General features: G+C 39.6%; 1 protein-coding gene across 1 annotated transcript in view; it reads right to left on the bottom strand.

Annotated features, from left to right (window-relative positions):
- Nucleotides 1-24374, bottom strand: part of sdk2b (sidekick cell adhesion molecule 2b) — a 469615-nt gene that overhangs the window by 290516 nt on the left and 154725 nt on the right. Inside the window, exons 6-7 of the mRNA XM_060844513.1 lie at nucleotides 23196-23209; nucleotides 15320-15431 (exon numbers count right to left, since the gene is read on the bottom strand). Of these exons, the coding sequence (XP_060700496.1) occupies nucleotides 15320-15431; nucleotides 23196-23209 (126 nt within the window). The remainder of the gene's footprint in view (nucleotides 1-15319; nucleotides 15432-23195; nucleotides 23210-24374) is intronic.

Here is a 24374-nt window from a genome sequence, read left to right as displayed (position 1 = left end):
CTCCGTAATTACACCGGCACCACTCCCCACCTCTTCCTCCGCTACATTGATGACTGATTTGGCGCCACCTCATGCTCCCATGAGGAGGTTGAGCAATTCGTCAACTTCACCAACACATTCCACTCTGACCTTAAATTTACCTGGACCATCTCGGACACCTCCCTCCCCTTCCTGGACCTCTCCATTTCCATTAATGACAACTGATTGACACTGACATTTTTTACTAACCCACCGACTCCCACAGCTACCTGGATTACACCTCTTCCCACCTTACCTCTTGCAAAAATGCCATCCCGTATTCCCAATTCCTCAGCCTCCGCCGTATCTGCTCCCAGGAGGACTAGTTCCACCACAGAACACACCAGATGGCTTCCTCCTTTAGAGACCGCAATTTCCCTTCCCACGTGGTTAAAGATGTCCTCCAACGCATCTTGTCCACATCTCACACCTCCGCCCTCAGACCCCAACCCTCCAACTGTAACAGGGACAGAATGCCCCTGGTGCTCACCTTCCACCCTACAAACCTTCGCATAAACCAAATCATCTGCCGACATTTCCGCCACCTCCAAAAAGACCCCACCACCAGGGATATATTTCCCTCCCCACCCCTTTCCGCCTTCCGCAAGCCACCGTTCCCTCCGTGACTACCTGGTCAGGTCCACGCCCCCCTACAACCCACCCTCCCATCCTGGCACCTTCCCCTGCCACCGCAGGAACTGCAAAACCTGTGTCCACACCTCCTCCCTCACCTCCATCCAAGGCCCTAAAGGAGCCTTCCACATCCATCAAAGTTTCACCTGCACATTCACTAATATCATTTATTGCATCCGTTGCTCCCGATTTGGTCTCCTCTACATTGGGGAGACTGGATGCCTCCTAGCAGAGCACTTTAGGGAACATCTCCGGGACACCTGCATCAATCAACCACACCGCCCTGTGGCCCAACATTTCAACTCCCCCTCCCACTCTGCCGAGAACATGGAGGTCCTGGGCCTCCTTCACCGCCGCTCCCTCATCACCAGACGCCTGGAGGAAGAATGCCTCATCTTCTGCCTCGGAACACTTCAATCCCAGGGCATCAATTTGGACTTCAACAGTTTCTTCATTTCCTCTTCTCCCACCTTACCCTCGTTCCAAACTTCCAGCTCAGTACTGTCCCCATGACTTGTCCTATCTGCCTATCTTCTTTTCCACCTATCACTCCACCTCCTCCCTGACCTATCACCTTCATCCCCTCCCCCCACTCACCCATTGTACTCTATGCTACTTTCTCCCCACCCCCACCCTCCTCGAGCTTATCTCTCCACGCTTCAGGCTGTCTGCCTTTATTCCTGATGAAATGCTTTTGCCCGAAATGTCGATTTTGCTGCTCCTCGGATGCTGCCTGAACTGCTGTGCTCTTCCAGCACCACTAATCCAAAATCTGGTTTCCAGCATCTGCAGTCATTGTTTTTACCACCTTTATAATTTAATAGGATAAGTGTGGCATTGCACAAAGCAACCAAAACCCTTTTTCAGGAGGGAAGGGAGTGTGTCATGATGTGAATCTAAATATAAAATACTTGCAGTACCATTGATAGACTCTGCCTTTTTGATCTTGACTGTAAGCTAACAAAGAAGATTTTATCATATTAAAGTAAAGAGGAAAACTACAATGAAAGCATCTTCTACTGTTGCAAATCCCAAATTTCACATACAAAATAAACAGATATTTTTCATGATATTAATACAAATTGGAAATATCTTTAATGTCTGCCCGACAGTTTCTAACTTATTTTTCATCTTGATATATATATTTGACCAGACAGAGTATCAAGAGAAAAATTTCATTTTGTTTTTCTCTATCATTGGCCCAGTCAGAACACTGCTATGGAATGTGGAACCCATGCTGAGCTTTACTTTTATTGTTAGTTTTTAATGTGTAAACTTTCTGTGCTCATAAAATGCTGTGAATGACAGGACTTCAAAGTGAATATTTTTGCTCTTTGTCCAAAGTGGCAGCATAAAGTAATCTCATGTCAGGTAAATCAAAGGTTCTTACAGCTTACAACTTTCCCTTCACTACCAGATCTTCTGAAGAATGTTTTGCCTTACTACACCAACATGACCTTTCCATTTAATATACTTACTGGTTTCTGATTGGTGCTGTCTATTGTAACAGTACCTGGAAGCTGTTTGCTGTGAACTTCTGCTCACTGTGAATTGAAAGCAGAACGTATAAAATGGCTCACTTATACCTCACCTTTGTGACTCAATTGATACCTCTGTGCAACAAACTTTAGTAAGGCACAGATACTAAATCTGAAATATCATGAGATTAATTTCTGGGAAATTGGTAGTATTTCATAGTTAGAGGGTTTTCTAGAAAATGCAATCTTCCATCACTAATGTTGGGAACAGACTGTAAAATGTAACATGTAAAAGATACACTTTGTTTGTTGTACTCACTTAATATTTTTACTATAACAGGCAGAGGACAATGAAGTTAAATTTACAGCAGTTATTCAATTCAGGAAGCAAATGGCAAATTCAATTTTAACCTGTGATATAGAAACAAATAAAAATGTGTGCATCAAATTTTCCAGGTCTCAAGAATATAATGAAATGAAGTAGAATTTTCCCAAGGAGAAGGGGAATGCTGGCAACTACAGGCCAGTCAGTTTAACACCAGCACTGTTAATCCAGGAGAAAGTTAACCACCACCTGGGGCAAGTATGAACTTGCAAAGAAGAATCTGCTGGCAGATTCTGTAATTCATGCAGAGGTAGGAAGGGCACAAAGTGCAATCTCACCTACTCACAGAGGAATGTCAACCGCCATCAGGACAGAACCCCACTGGTTCTCACCTACCACCCCACCAACCTCCATATACAGCGTATCATCCGCCGTCATTTCCGCCACCTCCAAACGGACCCCACCACCAGGGATATATTTCCCTCCCCTCCCCTATCAGCGTTCCGAAAAGACCACTCCCTCCGTGACTCCCTCGTCAGGTCCACACCCCCCACCAACCCAACCTCCACTCCCGGCACCTTCCCCTGCAACCGCAAGAAATGCAAAACTTGCGTCCACACCTCCTCCCTTCTTCTCTCCAAGGCCCCAAGGGATCCTTCCATATCCGCCACAAATTCACCTGCACCTCCCCACACATCAACTATTGCATCCGCTGCACCCGATGTGGCCTCCTCTATATTGGGGAGACAGGCCACCTACTTGCGGAACGTTTCAGAGAACACCTCTGGGACACCTGGACCAACCAACCCAACCGCCCCGTGGCTCAACACTTTAACTCCCCCTCCCACTCCACGAAGGACATGCAGGTACTTGGACTCCTCCATCGCCAGACCATAACAACACGACGGTTGGAGGAAGAGCACCTCATCTTCCGCGTAGTAATCCTCCAACCACAAGGGATGAACTCAGATTTCTCCAGTTTCCTCATTTCCCCTCCCCCCACCTTGTCTCAGTCAAATCCCTCGAACTCAACACCGCCTTCCTAACCTGCAATCTTCTTCCTTACCTCTCCGCCCCCACCCCACTCCGGCCTATCACCCTCACCTTGACCTCCTTCCACCTATCACATCTCCATCGCCCCTCCCCCAAGTCTCTCCTCCCTACCTTTTATCTTAGCCTGCTGGACACATTTTCCTCATTCCTGATGAAGGGCTTATGCCCAAAACGTTGAATCTCCTGTTCCTTGGATGCTGCCTGACCTGCTGCGCTTTTCCAGCAACACATTTTCAGCTCATTAATAGACCAATTGACACTAAATGTCATAGAGTCTGAGAGACGTACAGTCACAGAAACAGACCCTTCGGTCCAACCCGTCCATGCCAACCAGATAATCCAATCCAATCTAGTCCTAACTGCCAGTACCTGGCTCATGTCCCTCCGAACCCTTCCTATTCATATACCCATCCAAATACCTTTTAAATATTGTAATTATACCAGCCTCCACCACTTCCTCTGGCAGATCATTCCATCCATGTACCAGCCTCTGTGTGAATAAGTTGCCCCTTAGGTCTCTTTTATATCTTTCCCCTCTCACCCTAAACCTATGCCCTCTAGTTCCGGACTCCCCAACCCCAGGGAAAAGACTTTGCCTATTTATCTATTCCATGCCCCTAATGATTTTATAAACCTCTATAAGGTCACTCCCCGGCCTCCGACGCTCCAGGGAAAATAGCCCTAGCCTATTCAATCTCTCCCTATTGCTCAAATCCTCCAACCCTGGAAACATCCTTGTAAATCTTTTCTGAATCCTTTCAAGTTTCACAACATCTTTCTGATAGGAAGGAGACTAGAATTGCATGCAATATTCTAACAGTGGCCTAACCAATGCCCCGCACAACACACCATGACCTCCCAACTCCTGTACTCAATACTCTGACCAATAAAGGAAAGCATATCAAATGCTTTCTTCACTATCCTATCTATCTACCTGTGACTCCACTTTAGATTAGCTTAGATTACTTACTTACAGTGTGGAAACAGGCCCTTCAGCCCAACAAGTCCACACCGACCCGCCGAAGCGCAACCCACCCATACCCCTACATTTACCCCTTACCTAACACTACGGGCAATTTAGCATGGCCAATTCACCTGACCTGCACATCTTTGGACTGTGGGAGGAAACCGGAGCAACTTTCAAGGAGCTCTGAACCTGCACTCTTTGTTCAGCAACACTCCCTAGGACCTTACCATCATGTGTATAAGTCCTGCTAAGATTTGCTTTCCCAAAATGCAGCACCTCACATTTATCTGAATTAAACTCCATCTGCACTTCTCAGCCCATTGGCCCATCTGACCAAGATCCCTTTGTAATCTGTGGTAACCTTCTTCGCTGTCCACTACACCTCCAATTTTGGTGCCATTTGCAAACTTACTAACGAGACCTCTCATGCTTACTTCCAAATCATTTATATAAATGATGAAAAGTAGTGGACCCAGCACCGATCCTTGTGGCACTCCACTGGTCACAGGCCTCTAGTCTGAAAAACAACCCTCCACAACCACCCTCTGTCTTCTACCTTTGAGCCAGTTCTGTATCCAAATGGCTAGTTCTCCTTGTATTCTGTGAGATCTAACCTTGCTAACCAGTCTCCCACGGGGAACCTTGTCGAATGCCTTACTGAAGTCCATATAGATCACTTATACTGCTCTGCCCTCATCAATCCTCTTTGTTACTTCTTCAAAAAACTCAATTAAGTTTGTGAGACATGATTTCCCATGCACAAAGCCATGTTGACTATCCATAATCATGCATATTTTATCCCTCAGGATTCCTTCCAACAACTTGCCCGCCACCGAGGTCATGCTCACTGGTCTATAGTTCTCTGGCTTGTCCTTACCACCTTTCTTGAACAGTGGCACCACGTTTGCCAACTTCCAGTCTTCCAGCATCTCACCTGTGACTATCGATAATAAAAATATTTCAGTCAGAGACCCAGCAATCACTTCCCTAGCCTGCCACAGTGTTCTAGGGTACACCTGATCAGGTCCTGAGGATTTATCCACCTTTATGCGTTGCAAGACATCCAGCACTTCCCCCTCTGTAATATGAACATTTTTCAAGATGTCACCATCTATTTCCTGACATTCTATATCTTCCATATTGTTGTCCACAGTAAACACTAATGCAAACTACTCGTTTAGTATCTCCCCCATTTTCTGCAGCTCCACACAAAAGCTGCCTTGCTGATCTTTGAGGGGCCCTATTCTCTCCCTAGTTACCCTTTTGTCCTTAATGTATTTGTAAAAACCCTTTGGATTCTCCTCAACTGTATTTGCCAAAGCTATCTCATGTGTCCCCTTTTTGCCCTCCTGATTTCCCTGTTAAGTATATTCCTACTGTCTTTATACTCTTCTAAGGATTCACTCGATCTATCCTGTCTATAGCTGACATATGCTTCCTTCTTTTTCTTATCCAAACTGTCATTTTCTTTAGTCATCCATCATTCCCTATACCTACCAGCCTTCCTTTTCACCCTAACAGGAATATACTTTCTCTGGACTCTTGTATCTAATTTCTGAAGGCTTCCCATTTTCCAGCTGTCACTTTACCTGCAAACATTTGTCCCAATCAGCTTTTGAAAGTTCTTGCCTAATACCATCAAAATTGGCCTTTCTCCAATTAAGAACTTCAACTTTTTGATCTGGTCTATCCTTTTCCATCACTAATTTCAAAACTAATAAAATTATAGTCACTGGCCCAAAAGTGCTCCCCCACTGACATCTCAGTCACCTCCCCTGCCTTATTTCCCAAGAGTACAACCTTCTCCAGGAGGTACATCCACATACTGAATCAGAAACTTTTCTTGTACACACTTAACAAATTCCTCTCCACCTGAACCCTTAACACTGTGGCTGTCCCAGCCTATGTTTGGAAAGTTAAAGTCCCCTACAATAACCATCCTATTATTCTTACAGATAACTGAGATCTCCTTACAAATTTGTTTGTCCCTGACACACCAGTAGTTTATAGTGGTTTGAGAATTGAGCAGAAGACCAACTGTTTTTCTCTGCCTCTGGAATAACACTCTGTTGAAGCTGGGGAATGGTCCAGGAACAGAAACAGGAACAGGTTCTTATCTATAACCCCTCTGCTTATTCATCTGTTCAGAGATATTATGACACACATTGATGCTATGGTGTGCCTCCTGGTTCAGAGGTGCAGGCACTAATGCTACGCCAATGGAACCCTCTGATGCTGCCTGCTCTTTGGTCCCTAACCACCCCCTCAGTCATCTGTGTCCCAGGATTCAACAATGATCCCTCAAAAAGTCCTTGGAGCATTACCATTACATCAAATTACTATTTCATCATGTTACCGTTACACTACCTATGGAGTTCCCGGCAGTGGAAATTATCCTAAATCCCTGGTACAACTGAAAAATCTGCAAAAATTGGTAACTCAATTGTACTCATTATGTAAACACAGTATCTACAAGTCAGACAAGAGGCTAGGAATACTGCAGTAGGTAACTCATCTCCTGACTCTGCAAAGCATGAGTAAAAAATGAGGTCTGCAGATGCTGGAGATCACAGCTGCAAATGTGTTGCTGGTCAAAGCACAGCAGGTTAGGCAGCATCTCAGGAATAGAGAATTCGACGTTTCGAGCATAAGCCCTTCATCAGGAATATTCCTGATGAAGGGCTTATCTGCAAAGCATGTCCAACAACTATAAGGCACAAAGTCAGGTGTGTGATTCAATACTCTCAATTTGTCTGGATGAGTGCAGGCCCAGCAACAATCAAGAATTTTGACATCAACTAGGACAAAGTGGCCTGCTTGATTCACACCATATCCACAAATATCCACTCCCTCCATCACCAGCACTCAGGAGCAGCAGTCTGTACTATCTACAAGATGCACTGCAGAAATTCACCAAAGATCCTTAGGCAGTACCACTTTCATACAGAAGGACAAGGGCAGTGGCAACACTGCTTGGAAGTTCCTCTCCCAGTTATTCACCATCGTGACTCGGAAATATATCGTCGCTCCTTCACTGTCGTGCGGTCAACCTACAGCATGTGGATTGCAGCAGTTTAAGAAGGCAGATCATCACTACCTTCTCAAGGGCAGCCACAGAGGGGTAATAAATGCTGGCCAGCCAGCAATGTCCATTTCTCACGAGTAAACGAGAAAAAAAAGAACCAAACCAAAGAGGGTGCATTGCTTCCAAAAATGTGTCAATGCTAAACTGGCTCTTAAAGTGTAGTTTGGCAAGAGAATTTTTACAGAGATCAATGAGATGGACAGACCCTCACAGAGAAAAGAAAGATTATATCCAAGCAGGAGTCAAGCCCAGATCCCACAATGAAAAGTTAGTGCCTCATATGATCTCCCCATTCTGTTGTTATCCATTGTGAAGTGTGCCTCTGATGGGTTAGAAATTGCATTCACAAGCTAAGATCATCAGCAGTCAAATGCGTCTTCACATTTATAAGGCGTTCTAAAACAAATTATTAACCTACACCTCACAGCAAACTGCAAAATGTAATCACAAATTTCAATAAAATTATGTTATGATTTTCAAGGGACCTCTTTGTGACATTTTTCAAACATTACGTTACGCATGTTTATATGATTCCCAATTCCTAGGTGGCTGCACTCAAATGTCTACAAAGCTTCTTATGTACACAGTGCAGGTCAGACACTAAAACAGCGATTATGAATGCTGAGAGACGGTTACAGCTCCACAATGCCCAATCTCTAAGGTACTTCAGCTAATATTAGTCACATGGAATAAATGGCTACCATTTCCAGAATGCCAATTTGTAAATGTCATGTAAAGATAGGTTATTCTTTATAAAATAACATTGACTTTGCACAGTTTCATAAATCAAAGAGAGAAAAAATATTTGAAAATCTTCAGGAATTATTTTAGCCAATGTTGCCTTTCTGCTCTATTCTAATTATTTTAGACGTTCTTCCCTGAATTTTTGTTCTTCTTTAATATTATTGAAATGAATACATCTTAGAATCAAAGAAACCCTAGAGCATGGAAACAGGCTGTTCAGCCCATCGAGTCCACACTGACCCTCTGGAGACCATCCCACCCAGACTCACCCACCTTATAATCCTGCACTTCCCACAATCCACATAACCCCCACATCTTTGGTCTGTGAGAGGAAATCCATGTATATACAGGGAGAATGTGCAAACTCCACACCGTTGCCTGAGGGTGGAATTGAACTTGGGTCCCTGCTTCTGTGAGGCAGCAGTGCTAACCACTGAGCTACTGTGCCTAAGGGAACAGCCATCTTTAACTAAGGCAATGTCAAATAGAGTCTTACAATTTTATGACCTCTGTTGAGAAATCTTTCTTAAACTACCTGCCACAGTCACAAATTAAAATTTTGCTCTATTATTTCATTGCATGCGTAACGAATGTTCTAAATGAGGGAGGGAAGCTTGAATCTTTTGTATTCAGTTTTGTCCCCTCCTGTGTTCAGAATGCCAAAACCTTGAATTTCTTAAGTAGTTTGCTGATTTTGCAATACTTTTTTAATGCATGAATCTCACAGCAATTGTCTACCTCTTTTCCTGTTCTCTCCCCCACCACCAATTCTGTTCACACATGTGATGTGAAGAGTAATTGTCCAAAATCAATAGATAGTTAAAAGAGATAACAGGTTTTAGCAGCGCTGAGCTGGCAGCCATCAATCTCTTTCCATGCTGATACATGAAGACTGGTTACTAATGGGTTGCTGCTGTCCAAATACATAGTGTTACCTTCAGGCAGCTCCTTCTGTTGAGGTGATAATAGTGGAAAGTTCCTCAGAAACTGCTGCATAGTTTATTTACATGACATTTCAATTCTCAATTGCTTTTGTTTTATGCAATAGGAAATTTGAACTATTATCCTTACAGAAAGTAAGTAATGAAGTATGTGTAAATTATTTTTATTTTCTTGTTATAGTTTGCAGTACACTATATTGGTGAAATAATTCTGCATATGTGTAACTGTATACCAATGGCTCAGCATTTAATTAAATTGAGCTGGGAAGTATCCAATGTCAATTCTTAAATGTTTGCCATGTACTTGATATGCCATTCACAGTTGAGTCTTGTGAAAAGGTTAACAAAACTCATGTGATGAATTTTTGTGAAACCCACTTGTGATACTCACCTATCTCCTTCATTTAAGCTGATGTTAAAACATGAACGTAGTGGAATTTATTTTATCAATATACTTTTGTTATAATGAATGTTTGTTTGCTCAATGTCATGCACAGTAATAGAGGCTGACACAAAGACAGTGAGGTAGTTACTTCATAGACAGGACTAGTCTGTGAAGAGTGCAAACTGGCAACTTAATGAATCACTGTTAAACAACTTATTTTTATCTGTGACCAGTGTTTAAAGGAGGAAGCTGGAAACTTATCACTTCCAAGCTCAAACTTTCTTTAAATTCAGGCAGCTGACTTTGCACTTGACTGCAACAGAAAGTTGGCAAAAAGTGACTCTTGCCTGCAGGCCATCTGTTGACATGATATGGGTGATATGACAGATTTAATGAGGTTAAAAATCACACAATACCAGGTCATAGTCCAACAGGTTTATTTGAATGTACAAGCTTTCAGAGTGCTGCTCCTTTGTCACGTAGCTAGTGGTGCAAGATCATAGGACAAAGAATTTATAGTAAAAGATCAAAGTGTCATACAACAGATGCCATGCATTGAATACATCGCACCAGTTGTATGACACTTTGATCTTCTACTATAAACTTTGTTCACCCTAGTCCATCACCGGCCCCTCCACATTATGACTTAATGAGGGGATTGTGTGCATGGCTGGAAGTGGGATTGTGAGAATCCAGGTTGGGAAAAATCTAACACTTTTAAATGAAACAGAATAGTTCACTGTTCTCACTCTCTTGTTCCTGGAAGTCCTGAGCTTTCTTTTTAGCACCTGGAAAACTCACTTCTTCTGCCCCACTTTAGTTAAAATTAGTTTTGTGTTTATGTCTATATTTTACACTTAGTGCAGCAGATTAAAGGTCAGAACAGTTTTTTTTTGGCAAGAAGTTGCTTTTAACTACCCAAATGACCAGTTTTGCTAGTTAGTAAGATTAACATATAAGGTTCGAAACTGAGAACACAAATCGCAAAGAGAGAGAGAGATAAGTTTGCATGCAAATACATAAAATAAACATAAGATATTTCCTCCTCTGAGTAATGGGAGGAAAGTGCTGTACTCAAGGATTGGCAGGATGAGAGTTATCCCAAATATTTGAAAGCATTTCAAGTAATAGTATTCGATAAACTGAAGCCAGAATTCACAAAGCAGCTTGTATATATCAGACATTGCTGAGTTCATGTAAGCCATATGGTGTTTATAGACAATTGATGGTTGACATCAATTTATTGTACAACATGGAAACAATGCATTTATTTATATTTTAGATTCTGAGTGGCATGAGAGAAAACTGACTGTGCTGATGAAGTACATCTTTGTTAAACCAATTGAAAGCAATTTAATTACCGCTCCTTGAATGAAACAGTTTCAAGTACCTCTTAATTTAGGTTAATAATGCATTTGAAAATGTAGCTGGAGAGATGTGGATGATCAATATTATCAGTCATTTGCTTCCTTTTTAGTGCTAGTTTCTGTGAAAAGATTAATAAAATTTGTCTGTAAATGTTTGCAAAGCCTTGTCCAAATAATAGATATAAGGACAGAAATGTCTGCTGACAATGTTTCTAGTGAATCGCACAGTACTTTCTTGGGGAGAGGTGTGTAGTTTTGGGTGATTATCCATATCTGCAAAGCTCTTGTCACTGTATCATGAAAAAGATTGAGAGGCACTCAAGACGTTGTAGAGAAAAAAAGACAAAGATACCAGAAATAACCAGTTATTCCTCTTTACAAATGTTGAAATCTTTTAATTAAGAAAACAAAAGGCTGACGGGTGATCTAATCTTTTACGGTATACAATGCTTTGATAGTGTAAACAAAAAAGACACTCCCACTTGTGAGAAAGCAGAACTAGGGCCTGTATGTTTTATCTAGAGAGTAATTAGAGTGTGGAATGTGTTAGACCACAAGGAGTAGTTGAAAGTGAACAATATTGATGCAAGGAAGAAGATGCTGGATAATTGGAGGAGGGAGAAAGGAATAGAAGGTTATGCTGATTGCATCAAAAAGGAGGCTGATGTAGAACTAAACTACTGCATGAGCCACTTGAACCAAATATTGTACATTCCATATAATTCTGTTATTTTCCTTCAAAAGATTTTAATATGAATTCTAACATCTTCCCTGGACAATACAGTAGGTTTACAATCTTTCATCAAAAACACTGAGATTTGATACGTGATTTGAATGAGCAACTGCACTTGTCCTGATTTCTTCAAGATTCCCAGATGCTGCCCCCATTTCCAACAGACCTCTTTTGTGCCAAGAGGGAAAGGAGGAAGTACAAACTCACACAAGATAATAACACACACTCAATATTAGCAGGGAGAGTTCTAAAAGATTCATATTTTTACTGTAGCAAAGGTTCCATCCTGCAGTGTGATAGTCAATATTTTATGGAGGAGATGGAAAGGGAAGGTAGGGTCTGAAGAACTGTCAAGCAGTGAAGTTACTTAAGACTTCAACCTTTTAAAAATTAAAGGAAGAAGCCTTCCTAGGTTAGTGAGAGTTAAAAGGAATCTGTTTCAGCAGTTATAATAGCTGTTTATTGACATCACCCCAGAGGTTATCATTATTAAGATACATGTGAAAGAATATGGAATTTTTAGGAGCATGCCATTCAGCCCCTTGAACTTAGTCTGCTTGTAAATAAGATTGTAGCTGATCTGATTATTCCAGCTAAGCCCCCCACCCCCCATTAACCTTTTACCCTCTTGTTTATCAAAAATCTAAGTACTTCTGCCTTAAAATATTCAAAGATTCTACTTTGACTGTGCTGTGGAAGAAAGTTCCAAGCCTCAATCTTCTGTTAAAAAAAATCATCTTTCTCTGTCTCAGATGAGAGACTGATAATTTTGCAAGAGTTATCTCTTCTTCTAGACTCTCACAAGAGGAAATATCCTTTCCACGTACACACTATCAAAATACTTCATGATGTTATGTGTTTTAATCAGTCTCTAAACCTTCTCAACTCCAGTGCATGCAAGCCCAACTGTCTAACCTTTCCTCATAAGACAACCTGCTGTTTCCAGGTATTAGTTTAATAAACAGTCTAAGACTCATTTCCAATGCATTTACAACCTTCCTTAAATAAGACATCCAATCATGAATGTATACATTGTTCTAGATGTAGTCTCACCAATGCCCTATTCAAATGAAGCATAACATCCTTACCACTCACAATAAACAATCAGGTTCTATTTTCTGTCCTAATTACATTCCAAATAATAACTGCAATTCATGCACAATGACATCGGATCCCTCTGCGTCTCAGAACTCTGCAGTTTTTCACTATTTGCACATTTTTAACATGCTTTTTAAAATTCTACTTGCCAAAATGGATAACTTTATTTTTCTCCATATTATAGTCAATTTGCTAGGTCATTGCTCACTGACTTACCTTATTATATCATCATGTCCTCTTGACAACTTATTTTCTTAACTACTATGGTGTCAACATCATTTTTGGCAAATTATACCATCAACCCCTTCATCCAAGTCATTTCTATAAATTGCCCTAGCACTGGGGCACACTATTCATTACAGTTTGACAACCAGAAAATTACACATTTATGTCCACTCTCTGTTTCCTGTTTTCAAGCCAATGTTGTATATCTGCCAATAACATACCATACAATACCTTATCAAGTACCTTCTGGAAATTGAAGTACGTTACATCTACCAATTCTCCTTTATCCACAGCACATGTTACTTCTTCAAATAACTCAAATAAATTGGTTAAACATGATTCCCTTTCATTTTGACTCTGCCTGAGTACCTTCATTTTTTCCTAAATGTCTTATTATAACGTTTTTAATAATACCTTCTGACATTTTACCTATTACACATGTTAAACTGGTACCAGTTTTCTGCCTCCCTTCCTTTTGAATAAAAGAGACACATTTACTATTTTCCAATCAAATGGAAGTTTCTCAAAGTCAGGGAATTTTGAAAAATTAAAACCAAGGCATCAACTATCTCACCAGCCATTGCTTTCATGGTCCTAGGATGAATATTTTCAGTACTGCATTGTTTACCAGCTGCAGCAGCTCCCACAATTTTCTTGATCCCACTTTCTTGGATGTTACTTATACCCTCTATCATGGAGACCAATATCTGTTCAATTTATCTGCTTTTTCCTTAATTTTCATTACTAATTCCACAGACTCACTTTCAAAGGATCAATATTCACTTTTGTTAATTCCTGTCTTTCTTAAATATCTATAGAAATGCCTATTGTCTGTTTTTATATTTCTACTTCTCTCATCTCAAATGCTTCCCTCATTTTTAATGTTAAGGTCATTCTTTGTTGTTTTTTTTATCCATCATCTTCCCATCCATCTTTGTTTACTTAAATGCTTTTTCTTTAAGTTTGATAATAATTTCAATTTTGTTGACCAAATGTTGGTGAGTGCTTTCTTTGGAATTTTTCTTTTTCATTTGAATTTATCTATTCTCTGTATTCTGAAATACTCCCTTAAATATTTGGCCTTGCATCTCTATTGACTAATCCCCCATAACCTAATTTGCTACTTCGTTTCAACGAGTTCTGCTTTTATGTCTTTATAATGATCCTTATTTAAGTTTAAAATACCAGCCTTGGATCCACACTTCTCTCCCTCAAACTGAATATAAAATTCAATCAAATTGTGGTCACTGCGACCTTGGAACATCTTTATTCTGATTAATTAATTAATTCTGCGGCATTGCATAATGTTAGGCCTTGTATAGCTTGCTACTCACCACAAAAACAGAAACTACAGGAAAAACTCAGCAGGTTTAGCTGATTTAAACTAGTTAATTAAAAGCTGTGCTTAGCACACCAGCACTTTTGGTATGTGTTGATCCTCAGAGGGAACTCCTAGATTGAGAAATCAGACCTTGACAGAAATATGGTGGAGCCTAACCATCTCCACAAACAGTGACATCTTTTCTTTGATTGTTTTCTTAGTTTTATAGCTCCAGTAAAGCCTCTACTCTTACAGGCTGAGTTTCTATACAATTTGGTTGCAGTCATGGAGATAAGGATTTTGTTCCCATTTTTCAGATTGCTCCCAAAATTAATGACTTCATTTATACAGCAACAAGAAACTCATCAGCCTGAGACAGCAGTTTACAGCACAGTGTGCTCCTGTTCCCACATACTGTAATTACTGACAGTACTTTCCAGCTCTGATTTGATACTTGGAGTTCATGTGCAATATTCTGGCATCACATATGAAGGAGTGACAATTTGAAAGATGGTCAGAAATTCTTTGCTGCTGTTTTTCTAAGGCCCTTTTGGGAAGCCAGCCAAACGTGTTCACTATCTCTTGTATCCAAACCACAGCCAAGTAGAATCTACAATTTCCCTCAAAGGCACTAATCTCATCAATGCTTCCAAAAGCAGTTAATAACGTTTTTGAAAACTATTTAAAAAGATAAACCTGCATTGTGTCCATATAATAGCTTTGCAATTTTCAAAGATGCCATCTAGGGCCGATTATTTGAAGCTGTTCAAAAACACTGTCACTGGAATAACCGTGGAATTGCTGCTATTTTGCGAAACATCCAAATCTCCAAAGCTTTCCTTTAAATCAGCGATTTCTGTTTTTCAAAACAAGAGATTGGTGGAAATATGCTTTTAACAATTATTTTCACTCAAAACAGAGGCTGGTGAGAATTTTAAGTACTGACCTGGCATTGGCCACACATTCCATCGTAACCTCAGGAAACCCGAAGATTACACTTGTATTTTTTGGCGGGATGATTATAACTGGAGCTATAGGATCTGCCGGAGCACCTGTATCTTTAAGAACATAAAAAGACAGAAATAATATCTGAAATGTCTGTTTCCACCTGAGATTATGTTTCCCAAAGACTAATTTTAGAGCAAATGTTATGGTGAAATTAAATACTCACACTTTTTGCAATGATTCAATTTTAAGCTTTAAAGTTGAAATATTCACATTTTTATAAGATAATTCCACATATTACTCATTAAAAACAACCATTCCTAGCAAATGTGTATGTCTACTCCAATTTCATTGTACTAATCTGATCAGTGACCTGGAATGGTAACCACTATTAGCTAACATTACAGTACCGTCTATCCTTGTATTTCCAAATGAGACAATGGGAAGCTTTAACACAGGGAAATCATGAAACACGTAGAACTGATAGGAGAACTATTTTTGCATATTGTTCGCCAAAACTGTCACTTTCTAAAATTGAGCATTAACCTGGTAATAATCAGGACAGTGACGATTGTGGGCATAAACATACTTAAATTAGGACTGTTCATTCAAATATTGCATGCAGGCCAACACTCATTATATTTAGAATGAATGAGAAATGATTTGGTAAATAGGAATTCTATCCTCGAATCAGATCTGCATTTAGTTGGAGTCAGCTGCTGAAGAACAGACATCAAAGAACTAGCCATCAAAGCCAACTGTGTAGGAGAAGTGGAGAGTTATAGAAACTGAAAAATAGATTCATTAGAATAATACAAATAACTATGGTGAATGTAAAATTTCAAGCTTCTGAAAATAATATTTATTTCACACAATCCCAGGATCAGGTTTAAAATGTCAATGCTCCTACATCAGTAAAGCAGGGCTGGGCTAGCTCAAGTTGCAGATTTCTCAACTGTAAAACCTAAGCCAGGGGTTAGTGGAGAGGGGGAAGGGGGCACAGTGGAGAGCATGTTTATGGTCCTCTGAATGTTACGACTGAAGTGACACCTAATCTGTATAGGCCTTTTCCTCAGGGTTTGCCTGGGTGATGTCATCTGTAAGCAAGCTTCTTGACTGAGTCAGGTGAAGGACAGGGGACTAACTATATTTCTCTTTGAAACACCCTTTGATGGGCTGAACGGCCTCCTTCAGCACCGCACTCTTCTATTGACCACAAAATGCAGCACAAAAACACAACAGAAGCTATGACAGGATAAATGGGGGCAAATAGCCGACCTGGAAAACAATCAGGACCAATAATTTCTCTACCTGACCCTCCATTCACTTCCATAAATGTGCTTCTGTGGTCTGATACTAGATGATGCAAATCTTACCTACTTCTGCAAGCTATCAGCTCATGTAATGAACCTGAAGCCTATATTGGTGCCACCTCTAAGACTCGATAGAATTCTGTCAACCAAAAAAAGCTGTGCATCCAATGAAGGTGACTTTTTATTAAAGGTCACTGTACTTTATTTCTCCATTTGCTCTCTGCAGGTCAGTACTGCAGACAAAGTATGGGCCAGGTTAAAAGCTTAATGTCGTTGTAGCACCATTTCCATGGGAACAACTAATGATAATCAAAATGCAGTCTGTTGATTATCTTACATTAGATGTATGGCCATGTGACAGCGGCTTTTATGAGGCAGAAATAACCAAGTAAAGTGGCCTCTAACATGTTGGAATGGCTGTGAAGTGATCTGTAAATATTGGCTCCAGGGCAGCAAATGGTGCAGACCCAATGCCTCTAGGAGATGTTACAGTGGTAGAAATTATTTTTTCTCATTTAATTCAAGCAGTGTACTGTATTTGAAATCAGCAATACTCATCCTGAACACCATGAAGTGAGATCTAAGCAACAACAGCAACAAAGAATAACAAAGAATTCAACAAGAAATATTCATATTCAAGAAGAGGTGGATAACTCACAAAACATTTAATGCACAAATAAAAGAACATAGCAAACTGTGATCAAAATATGACTGAATTAAATAGGTTTCAGCAGGAATGGAAACTGCATTTGCGTTTAAGAATCTGTTTGATTAAGGCAAATTCCTGCACTTCCATGCATGCAGTTTATATAAACATGAGTGCTGGAAAATATCACCACCAAAACAATTCATATGGAGCAAACATTTCTTTCTTGAAAAAGTGGAGCTTTTTCACTATTTTGCTATGAAGTTTGGTGAAGCAAGTGTGTCCAAGACATGTTTGAATATGCTCCAATGTTTCTGTGTTCATTTAGAAATATAGTCACATCACACACTTTTTAAGATCATTCTATTTATTCTCCTTCAATGGGGAGCCAAAATTGTCTATGCTCTTGTCTCCTATCATGGCATCAATGTAATTTTCTGTGCACAATAAAAAGTACAAGTCTCTTGGTCAGTGATGTCTCCCCCGAGAATGGGAATTCCATTCATAACAAAACCATCCAAACAAGGAACCAGCCAAGAAAACTGGCCCAAGCTATCCACTAACAACTTCCTTAATTTAGACCAAGTTTACTAGAGCAACACTCAATGGTCTACAGCCCAATGCTACAGTTATCCACACATCTGTTGTTCAACGTTCTTGCACATGTTAAAATATTAGATCTACTGTTGAGAAATGTCTTGGTCTTCTGCTGATTGTTGGAAGATATGTTCGGAAATGGTGATGTACAATAGATCCTTTCAAATTAATTCCATCACGTATCTTTTCATCAGAACAGAGGTGTGCTTAAATCTGACAGGTACTGATTAAGGTACTGATTAACAGGAGTATTATGGTCACATAATGTTTTACAAGTATCACAACACTGTGTTATGTCTAGCCAACAGACAAAATAGATTAAAAAGAGAATAAAATAAAGGTACGGAAATTGGTCATGGCCCATTATTGGGTGCATAACTAATGACATACATGTTTCAAATAAAAGGCCTGAGGTCAGCATTAAATTGGAGCCAGAGTCTCATTCAAAATCTTTATGTAAACAGCTGGTATTGTTGTGCCTCCGTGAAGCAGATGAAGTAGACTCAGACCAATAGACTCACCTGCAGCTGTCTTTAGATTGATGTCTACAGTCAGATGACTTGAGGAGAGGCCTTTGAGAATGGGAGGTTAGGGCTGACTGAAGGCAGCAGTATCCCTCAGCTGTGCTCAACTACTGAAGATGATTTCAGATTAGATGTTGTTCTGAGTCAGAACATACTATCATTAAGAGAGAGCAATATCAGAAATAGACCTTCAGATTATTGTCCAGCAGTCAGCATGAATAGATGAGATTAGGTTCCCTACAGTGTGGGAACAGGCCATTTGGTCCAACAGGTTCACACCAACTCTTCGAAGAATATCTCACCCAGACCCATTCACCTACATCTACCCCTGACTAACGCAGCTAACACTATGGGCAATCTTAGCATGGCCAATTCACCTGACTTGCACATCTTTGGATTGTGGGAAGAAACAGGAGCACTGGAGGAAACCCACGCAGATACAGGGAGAATATGCAAACTTCACACAGTCACCCGAGACAGGAATCAAACCCAGGTCCCTGGCGCTGTTGGGCAGCCGTGCTAACCACTGAGCCACCATGCAAATTTAAAGTATCTGACTTAACTGTGGCAAAATGTCCAACACCTGTGTTTTTTTACCAAATAATTCTGAAGTCACTTGTTGGATAATTCTATTTTCAAAAAATAATGCCAACTTAAATCCTCTTTAGTGAGATTCCAGCATTATAAGAATTTGTGTACTTTCCTGGCCTATGATTATCAGAGTGTATGCAATTTTAGCAGCTTGTATATTGATTTAAGTGCCAAGTTAATCACTTCAGCTCCTAACTTACAAGTCTGGTGCAGCAGGTGCAACATCAACATAAAGAAATTTGCTAAGGTTAGCAGGCAGGAAGATTAATTTAGCCCTGCATCTTTCCAACAGCCAGCTTTAGTAAATCTGGTAATTTGGCTTTCTAGTTTTGAACAGTTAAGTGACATTTGTGCATTACGATTCAATGTCACCAACATGAATAAACAAATAACAGCATTAGAATAGCTTAATTTATCTTACTGGCTTTACACTTAGCAAAAAAAGACATATTCAGCATCAGCATCAAGAAAATTAAGTGTTAATACTGGCTACGGCAGAGCTTAGAAAGACACAATTCAAGAATTTGATTGTTCCCAAGTTTCTGCAGATAAATTGAACAGGTGTATCAGAGCACTTTGATGTTTACAGTCAGCCTTTGATGAAATTTTGGATGTACTGAACATTCACTTGTTCAGCAACATGGAAGATTTGCAACCGGAACTAACTTGTGTGATTTGCGTTTTTAAACAATTATGCAGATTTTAATTTTGCTGCCTCTAATGTTGAATTCATGCTAAATCAATGTATCAAGCTAAATGAAACATGTTTTGCAGCACTGGTAGATAAAGGCGATGTAAAAGTGACATGATAGTCACCTCCAAATGACATTTTACAAAGAAATAAAGACAAAATTTACGTTGCTGCACCATAGCAATTAAAAAGGTTTGCCAAGTGCGAATCACTTTGAGATTTATCATGGATTAAAGAGAGAAAAATGTGCATTCAGACAGATTTAAGTCACAAATCTGCTCTTATAATTGAAATGTCACTGTCCATTACCCAAACCTTCATACAGATACCTGCACATTTCAAATTCAAATAAAGCTGTTGTTGCAAAGTGCTTTGGCATCAAGCCAATGCCATTTACTTCTTTATAATTGTTACCTTTTCAGCTTAGGGTAAAAAAAGTATAAAATAATTACTCCAAGTTCAGAAGAGGTATAGATTACAGCAGAGATTCCTGCTATATTTTGAAGAAATAACAACAGCATCTTAATGTTTTGACAGATTCTGTCTATTTTCATGAAAATTGAATAAAGTTTTTTTTTGTCTTAGTTGTATTCATGACCTTAAAGTCAGGAAATAATAAGATAAGTAAAATAATCTCAATGGTCTTGGAACATAATACTTTCATTTCTATTAAACGTGGCATAGTTTCATAAAATGGTAAGGCTTTATTTTTCTCCTCATTAGAGTTGCCCATTATTTTGCATTCTCCACTGGACAGGGATGAAGAAAGCCTAGGTTAACAATTTCTGCATGCTTTTGTCAAGACCATTTTCATCCAGAAGAAAACTGTTGATTTAGGATACAGGTGTTCCCATCAGTCCCATCACCACTTCCTGACGGTTATAGATCTGAATTATTCCAAAATGACTGGCTGGCAGCCTGAGGCCATCCCAGTAGGATTTGATTTACAAAACATCAACAGACCAGCCACTGAAAAGTGCTGATCTGACATGATCTGAGAAGGTTCCAGATGACAAGAGGCTTGAAGCTGCATTATCAATTTGGGTGGAACAGTTTGCTAATCTGCTTTGAAACCCTTTTCAGAATTCCAGATTTGGTTGATATTCGCACTTGAAATTCCTTAGATGAGACCTTGCATTTGTTTCAAATTGCACCCAGAGGCATTGACTCAGCATGGTCGAGCAGGAAACAGCGGAGTTTTATTTGCAACGCAGCTTCAATACTTCTGGCTTCTTAGCTGATGCCAATGCAACACCAGTGATTATTTTTAAATCTATGATACAACTTTGTGTCAACACAGATATGAAAAAAAGCAATGGTAATTTGGGGATTGCAAAGCACCAACACAAACCCAGTAATCTAGTACAATTTTGCATAGCAGGGGTGCTTGTCAGTCCCAGTAGGATTTTAGGTTATAAGGTGAGGGAACAATAATATTCAACCAGAAAGCAAAAATACAGAACTCTGAACATAAGGAAAAGGGAACATTCATGTAAGTGTTAAGGAGTAATGTTACTGTATATCACAGACAGGTTTGCACTATTTAACTTCTGGATATTTCAGTTTCATAAGTACCTCAGTACTGGGCAAAATGTAAAACTAGATTTGCCTTTGTGAGTTTCCCAAAAAACTCAATTAATTGATTCCCAAAATTGAGGTAAAGGATTCCCATTTCTATCATTTTCAATTATTTTTATCCAACCATTCAATTGAAGTGTCCTTAATTCCTCCTGTCAATTAGCACCACGCCAAATTTCAGTTTGAACGTGTGAGTGTGAACAATGAATGCTGGCAAACACAGAGCCATTGTAGCTCATTAAAAAAAAGGAAGCATTGCAAATACTCAGCACGTCTGGCGGTCTCTGTGAGAACAGTTAGATTTGACTCCAAATAGCATCTCTGTTTTGCTCTCCATCAATATTGCCAGACTCATTGAGTATTTCAAGCACTTTATTTTGATACTTTGCATGTTTTCTTCCTTTCATTTTGGCCATAATAAGTCAGCCTGGTTATGTTCTTGGAATTTATCTTTCTCAGCACAGTTACAGCTAAACAGCAACCGTTAAGGGTAGCACAACAACATTGGTCCCTTCAGCTATCTGACATAGAATATGGAGGTTCCCTGGCTGCGATTAACTAATGCAGAGTGCAGCAGAGATCAGTGCCAGAAGATTAAAAAAAAGTTTATGAGAGTGATTGTGGAAAATCACTTCCATATATATTCAAGTAAGCATTGATCTCTTGTAAGAGGCAATCCTCAAATTTTGGCCCTGAATTCTTCATATTTTAAATATACTTTGGACGAGGATTCAGAGTGGGATTAGTGGGAATAGTTTGGAGAGTAATTTTCAAAATTGCTTTTTCTCTCATGGAAATGTCAGAAATACTGCCAGACAGCTTGAGCCAGCCATTCCCTGCTGGGTCAGGACCATGGTCAGCAACCTGTATAGTCATTCCTGGCAGTTCCAAGCACCCAGCATTGGGTTTCAAGCCCTCAGAAGCATTCCTGCTGTAAAAATCAACCCCCTTACTTTTGCATAAAAATAAGGCCTCAGAAACTTGACTTTTACATCAGTATGGAGAAAGTGAGGACTGCAGATGCTGGCGATCAGAGCTGAAAAATATGTTGCTGGAAAAGCACAGCAGGTCAGAGCTTATGTCCAAAAAGTCGATTCTCCTGCTCCTTGGATGCTGCCTGACCTGTTGCGTTTTTCCAGCAACACATTTTTCAGCTTTTACATCAGTATGTGTGGTATTCTCTCCCTTTGTGAGACTAATCACCAGAATCCTAACAAAAATAATGATACAATGTGAGAACATGAACCTCAAAATAGGCCAATTGGCTTTATATTTCAAACTGCTTGCGAAATCAGTATTAAAACAGAATGTGAGTGTAAGGCATCGGAAAATGTGAGGTATTAGTAGTCTAGGAGAAAGGAGACAATTTTACTTAATAACAGAAATTTATATTTATATAGTGTCTTTCGATTCAAGTTGTTTCATCAAGGCACAATGAAGCAAAAATGAACAATAACTGGGCAAGAAATGGGTGTGGATAGGTGGTGGTGGTTTCAGGGCTGTAAGAGACAATGGAGATGTGTGGAAAATGAAAAACCATAATGCGATTTACACATAGAGATGAGAACTTCAGAGTGAGGATACTGGGGGAAGAGATGTCAACTTTGACCATAGCAGGCTGATGAGCAATAAGGAGTCAATGTAGGATCAGGTTTAAGCAGCAGAATTTTAAATGGGATTGAACATCATAGGGGGTAAAGAATGATCGCCTGCGTACAACATTCTCAAGGCAGGGATGGAGGTGGACAATGGATGTAGTAGATTTTGTGATGACAAAGGTACTAGTAGGAAATCTCAGTTCAAGAGGTTGTGAACATTATTATAACCTGAGACAATGGAGGGAGTAAGATACACATCATTTGGCATGATCTTTTCAGTAGGATAGTAATCAGAAATGAAAACCTTTGGTAGTTTCTCCCTTCCTCCTTGTTTGAGACCATGTTTGCCCTGGCTGTGACTATCAATGATTAAAGCTAAAACCTTTGTGTCCACTTTGATGGCTGCATTTCCAACATTATAATGGTGATGACAATATAAAAGTGTGTCACTGGTTGTCATGTACTTTAGAATATTCTGAGGGAGTGAAATGTACTATATAAATGCACATCATCTTTTGAACTGCTATCCAGAATTTCTATAAAATGCATGCAACCATTGAGCTATTGGAGATTGTCTGCAAAAATATTGTTAAGTGAATATATTGTGGGTCATGTCTTGTCAAATGTTTCAAGATCTTAACTTTTATCTTTTACACTTAGATTTGCTCAGATCTATAACAACCTCTTTCAGGACATATCAGAAATATTGTCACTATACAAATGTCAAAGAGAGGTTCAAGTCTGACTCATAATTGACTGGGATTTTTAATTTCAAACTTAAGGAGCCACATTAGGTTAGGAATTAATTAGATTATTTTGAGAATTGTATTTTGCCTGTCAAAGCAGTTGGGATAGTCACAATCATCCTCACATAACAAAGAAAAGTTAAGTATCCAATGTTTGAAACTTTAAGTGATAATCCATTGGAAATACAAAGTTGATGTATTTCACAAATATTACATTTTGGCCATACTTTTTTTTTAATGAACTATGTGACATTCATTGTGAGAAAATATTTTTTCTATCATTGAATGGAATATACTTTGAAAGCTGGAAGGGTAGGTGCTATATTGGAGGTGTAATCATTTCTGACTAATTCTTGATATACAGTGACAGTGAAGATTAGTGAGGATTTGTAGGTTATAGTCACAGGTAGAACCTTACCAGCAAATGTCCTTTCACCTTCATACGCTGAGAGAAACCAAAAAAGAAAAAAAAGGAAACTGTCAAAGGAAAAATCAATAGCTATACACAACGCATAAAACAGTGAAATGCGCAAGAAAGGAGCAGTTCTGCCTCCAGAAATTCTCAGCAGCGCAGAGACAGTGATTCTATTCAGTGGGCTCACGCTTTTAAGAATCCTTAGACAGCCTGCAGCCAGAAAATCCTGCTGAAAGAGTTGGTTAATATCATACATAGAGAAAGGAACAGCCTGCAGCATAAACAGGTTGAGAAGTTTAAACTTCCATCAATAAGATACAGAGTAGAGAGAAGGCACTCAACTGAAACTTCACCCCA

Source organism: Hemiscyllium ocellatum, chromosome 25 (assembly GCF_020745735.1).
Source record: "Hemiscyllium ocellatum isolate sHemOce1 chromosome 25, sHemOce1.pat.X.cur, whole genome shotgun sequence".
NCBI classification, from domain to species: Eukaryota; Metazoa; Chordata; class Chondrichthyes; order Orectolobiformes; family Hemiscylliidae; genus Hemiscyllium; species Hemiscyllium ocellatum.
This window is presented reverse-complemented; position numbering and strand designations above follow the sequence as displayed.